We start from the raw sequence: 5,579 nt of genomic DNA on the forward strand, positions 1-5,579 counted from the left end.
AAAATTAAAATATCAGTTCAGCAATGATGCAATTTCTCAGTATACTTTCGACTGTACATAATTTAATACTAGCTACATATTTGGTTAGGATTAGTGAAGATTTTAAAATCAGTTTTTCTATTATCTCAGACGTCAAAATCAGCTTATTTGGGTTGTTTATTCGATAAATTGATAAACTAAAATGTAGCTCAAATATGGAAAATTCGAAACTTTAAATTCCATGATGGTTTTATTTAATTTTTGAAAATTTTCACTTTACAAATATGTATATCATGTACATTTTAATAGATATGTATAACATTTTTTATTAGATTATTAATTTCGAACTTATAATAAGTCGTACAAGCAAATGGTAGATATATCATTCAAATGATGTTGAGTATTTTAATTTTCATAACAAATAATTTTTGATAATATTATCGTTTTATTATTAATTTGTTTTGACGGTGTACAGTCTACAAATTTCTGGTGAAGAACAAAATGATTTTACACACATGCATATATAAACACGTAAAAGTGCAAAAGTTTGGGTATACATTTGCAACGTCGACCATGAGAATTCGCATGTGGGAACACACAATAAAAGTTAAAGCGTGTCAATTATTGCAAGTCGATTTACAATTTATATACTACAACAAGACACAATAGTAATGGACACGTAGCCATAATGATAAGCGGGACGGCACCGATTTGATTTGACTTGTTTTTGTTCACTTTGGCCTATATATACATCAACGTACCACTTAAGCTTCTCTGTCATTTGTAGCTTCTCTTCCAAAATTTAACTTTCTGTCTCCTCTTTTTATTCAAGCTTACTTATAAGTTATAATTAATATACTTTGTATACATAATAAGTACGACATGGGAAGATCACCCTGTTGTGACAAGAATGGGTTGAAAAAGGGGCCTTGGACCCCGGAAGAAGATCAGAAGCTTATGGATTATATTCAGAAGAATGGGTATGGCAATTGGAGAACTCTTCCCAAGAATGCTGGTATGCTTTATGATTTGTGTATATTGATAGTCGTAGAGAGCCGAGACCCAAAATAATTATATATCGTTAATTTTTGAAGATGACTTGAAATAAAATTTCGGTAATTTTTAATTAAAAAAAAGCGTTTAGAAAACCTCTCTACTATTTCAAAAGTTAGCTCCTCTGGTTCCGTCACTCGTAAATACATGTTTATTGTTTAAGTTTCTACATATTGATAAAGTTTTCATGTTGTAGGGCTACAAAGGTGTGGAAAGAGCTGCCGTCTAAGGTGGACAAATTATCTACGTCCGGACATCAAAAGGGGCAAATTTTCTTTGGAAGAGGAAGAAGCAATCATTCAACTGCACAGTGTTCTTGGAAACAAGTATGTTCATTATCTATAACTAGACCTAACAAATCGTTCGTGTCGTGTATAAATGTGTCTGTGTATTTTCGTGTCCTTAGTGGGACACGAATTCAAGTCGTGTACACTTCTGTATACATGCCACTTATGTTGTTTTGCATGTTCTAATGAAGTTTATGTTTTGTACTACAGATGGTCGACAATTGCAGCTCGTTTGCCAGGAAGAACTGACAACGAAATCAAGAACTACTGGAACACAAGCATCAGAAAAAAACTTCTCCGAAACGGCATTGATCCGGTGACTCATAATCCCCGCCTCGATCTTCTTGATCTTTCCACTTTCTTCACCTCAAATCTATACAACTCACCTCAATTCATGAATTTCCTATCGGCCTCGCGGTCATTAGGCCCCAACCCTAATCCTCTCACCACCGACAATTTTCTCCCTTCAACCTACCAAAACCTCGATAATTTTGTATCCACAGAGGACCGCATTAGTAATCTTGATAATGCGTCACTACAGCCCAGCCCCGCACAAGAACTTGTCCAGTTTTCGAATGAATTGATCGAGCCTAATGCTGATCAGTTCACGAGTTTCAGCACAACAGGGCTTAATGAGTGGCAATGCAGTGAAATGGGGTCTAATGTGAATTATGGGTACTACGGGTCGGGTCAGGAGAACTCGGGTTTCGGATCCAACAGCAGCCACAACAATATGAGCTACACATCGGTGATGTCAACACCTCAGTCTGCGAGTCCATTGAATTTGAATTCTACTGAAGATGAGAGGGAAATGAACATGTTTAATTTTCAGGATGTGTTTATTCGGTATTGATTAAATTGTAGATTTATGTGATCATTGTATGTATTATTTGCTCGGAATAATTAATCGGACCACTTGTAATTCTTTTATCTGGTGATGATCTCAGGTTTAAATTCATGTTTGCATTTGTTTATTTTTCTAAAACTCATGGCTTTAGGCCAAGAACGAGGAATTATCTTCAACTGATTTTTATCATAATATTTAGCTTCGTACATAAAATGAATTTGATTATTTCAAAACTCAGATTTCCTTAACTAAATCTTCAGAGGGAAGATGTTAAGTGCTCAACTTAAATATTTAAAAATTTCGAAAAAAATGGTGACAGAAGGTCAATAATTTTTTTTTTATTTTCGACAAAGAAATTCAAATTCTCAGCAGTTAAATCAGATCAGAGGCTGTAAAAGCTAACAACTGAGTTCATATGTAAGCTGTAAGCATGTCAGTAGCATGCATTGAAGAAGAAAAACGCTAGATGATATCAATTCCGGGATATAATATTATTGTGCCTGTTTGGGCAGGAGGACTTCGATTTTTTGAATAAAAAATCGGTTTCTATTTTTCTTAACTCGTTTATGTAAAAGGTCAAAAGTACATATAAGACCGCCTTAATAATTTTTGTCAAACAATATAATTACTTATAAGACAAGCCTGTTACATATTTTAATATTAAGATTCTATCAAAAAATTGGATGGAACTAGAAATCATCCAGAATCGATCATTCTTAGCTTGAAAATACACTAGATTTCTGACCCTCCCCTCACAAATTCAAGATTAACATCATTTATCTACAAAAAAATTGTTCATATAATATGCCATGGCAATTCTTATGTTGTGGAAACATGAGACTCCATGGATAAATAATGGGAAGAATAAGAAAGACTTTCTAGAATGATTGATGAACGCCTTTATTTTCTAAACCGCCTAATATTTTAAAGCTTAAAATCAACGTAATATAGTAATGCTACCAACCAATCAACATATTACTCCCTCCGTCCCACCCATTTCTTATCGAATGGGTTTGGCACGGAGGTTAAGAAATATGTATAAAGTAGTGGAAAGAGGAAGAAAAGTGGGTAAAGTGGTGGGACCCATTGATTTTTAATGTATAAAAAGAAGATAATGGAGTAAAAGTAGTGTGAAAAGGAATAAAAAGTGGAGAAATGGTGGGATCCATTGACTATTTTTGGTAAGTTTTGAAATGTAAAGAATTGAGTGGGACACCTCAAAAAGGAAAGTGTAAAGAAATGGATGGGACGGAGGGGAGTACTAATTTCAGCCAAATGCAATCTTTCAACTAAAAAAGTGCTTATTTCAATAATCTACTTACCCAATTGAACTACCTTTAATTGTAAAATATTGACACTAAAGTTGGTACTACAATGGTACATACATTATTCTATTCAGACAATCAAGTAAATATAAAGCAACTGTGAGAAGACGAAATGTTTCGCAAATCCCAACAGTCACACTCCGGCGATGATGCCGGAAAAGTGGCCGGAGATTAGGACATGAAAGCTGAAACGTGTCCGAATCTTAATGATGATAACTGTTGCTAATGCTTTGTTTTATCATATTAATCTGCATGGCTTACTGGCATGATGCTAAGCAGGTTTGACCTAGAGAAGATGGGTACATGCGTGTCGAGAGATAGTATAACTGAGTGGGGACCAGTTTCCATAAATGAGGTGTTGAGATAAGGTGTATAATTGTAATTGGTGATAGCTTTAGACAGAGACACAGCAAGGGGATTGTGCGAATATATAAAAGGCAATGTCAAAGGAGAGGATTATGTCAAGCTAAGTTTCAATATTGTGGGCCTGTGGGCTCCAGGTGACTAGCGAGCATATTATAACTCAGCTGAGCTGTTCGCGAACAAGTTTGAACGCAGCTCGATAAAAGCTCGGTTCGTTAAGAACTCGAGCTCGAGCTCGAACACATAAATGTGTTTGTTAAGAAAATGAGATTGAGCCAAGCTTTTAGTGTGTTCGGCTCGAGCTCGGCTCGTTAAAACTCGAAAAAATGCAATATTTTTAGGATAATTTCGTAATATATACATGTTATTGAACGCCGAATTCAACATTTAATATATCAAATCGATCGGGAGAATATTAAGTATTAACTATAATATAGTACCATCAAAACACACTAAAAATTTTATTTGACTTGTTATTTCAAGAGTCAAGTAGCGGTTTGATCTTATTTTTTTTCTGGCTCGGCTCGTATTTGTTTGTGAACAAGTTCGTGTTCGGCTCGTTAGTTAACGAGCTCGAGCTCGAACACACTTTTTTGGTTCGATAAGAAAGCTCAGCTTGGCTCGGTTTGATAAAAAAAAATTTAAAGCTAAACTCGGCTCGATCAAAACTCAGCTCCGCTCTGTTCATGAACAGCCCTAACATCTCCAACAGATATATGATACCCTCTGGCCACCTCTGCTTGAAACCGGAATTTAAATTATTTTGGACTTTAAATTTAAAAAGTATATACTCCCTCCGTCCCAGTGACGTCCCATCATTTCTATACATTCTTAAAATAGCAACTTTTAATAATGTAAAATACTATTACACCAACTACTTTCTTTCACTATCTTCATTTTATAATAATATACACACTATTACACCCACTACTTTCCCACACTATCACACATCTATAATTAAATACAAATGGGTCCCATCACTTTACTCACTTTTCATCTAACTTTACTCATTTTTTACATTTTTTCTTGGTCTCCGTGTCCACACCAAGTGTATACTATCTATTGGGACGGAAGGAGTATATTTATATAATAAATCATAAATTTGTTCAAAATTAGAATAAATCGAAAACTAATATAGAGTTAGAAGTTAGTTTGGCATATTTTTCTGAATGACTTAATTTTTCAAAACTTTTTCCTTGATAAAATTTATCATAAGTCATAAGTTAACTATATATAAATCACATTTTATACTCCAAACTTATTAGATCAAGTCACGTTAAATCATTGGAGTAGGTCATAATTTTTTTTCTCTGCGAAATAGACTTCTAGCCATGTTCCCCAGATATATAATAAGTAATTCAATTTCTAAAAGACGAATATATACTCTATATTAAAATAACAACTCTAACAATAATCTCTATATAGTGTTTTAAAAAAACAATAATCTCTATTTGTGTTGACTATTAGTATTATAATATTAAATCGTAATTTCATTAACAAAAAGATAATGAAAAATATATGAAAAAGAATATACAAAATGCAGTAAGTGAATATTTAATCATTAATAATCGAAATAGTCATAACGTATTTATGTGTAATGAAAAGTGAATTCTAAAAATTTAGTAAATACCTATATTGCTGAAATTTTATAACAAATTTCTTAAAATTATAATTTAGAGTATCATAGTTGCCAAATCTGGCCAACTCACTATATACATCAACTTT

At 33.4% G+C, this 5,579-nt stretch overlaps 1 protein-coding gene across 1 annotated transcript; it reads left to right on the forward strand.

Moving 5' to 3' along the window:
- The first annotated feature begins 748 nt into the window (after positions 1 to 748).
- Positions 749 to 2,249, forward strand: LOC108198729 (transcription factor MYB41). The gene is made up of 3 exons (XM_017366505.2): positions 749 to 994; positions 1,229 to 1,358; positions 1,530 to 2,249. The coding sequence occupies exons 1-3, from the start codon at positions 862 to 864 to the stop codon at positions 2,170 to 2,172; spliced, it is 906 nt and encodes a 301-aa protein (XP_017221994.1). The 5' UTR covers positions 749 to 861; the 3' UTR covers positions 2,173 to 2,249.
- The last annotated feature ends 3,330 nt before the right edge of the window (positions 2,250 to 5,579 follow it).

Source organism: Daucus carota, chromosome 8 (genome assembly GCF_001625215.2).
Source record: "Daucus carota subsp. sativus chromosome 8, DH1 v3.0, whole genome shotgun sequence".
NCBI classification, from domain to species: domain Eukaryota; kingdom Viridiplantae; phylum Streptophyta; class Magnoliopsida; order Apiales; family Apiaceae; genus Daucus; species Daucus carota.

Excerpts from the sequence above, each read along its gene's own strand:
- LOC108198729 (XM_017366505.2), top strand. The coding sequence starts at position 862 with ATGGGAAGATCACCCTGTTGTGACAAGAATGGGTTGAAAAAGGGGCCT. Across the intron at positions 995-1,228 it reads AACTCTTCCCAAGAATGCTG|GGCTACAAAGGTGTGGAAAG; the intron begins GTATGCTTTATG and ends TTCATGTTGTAG. Across the intron at positions 1,359-1,529 it reads CACAGTGTTCTTGGAAACAA|ATGGTCGACAATTGCAGCTC; the intron begins GTATGTTCATTA and ends TTTGTACTACAG.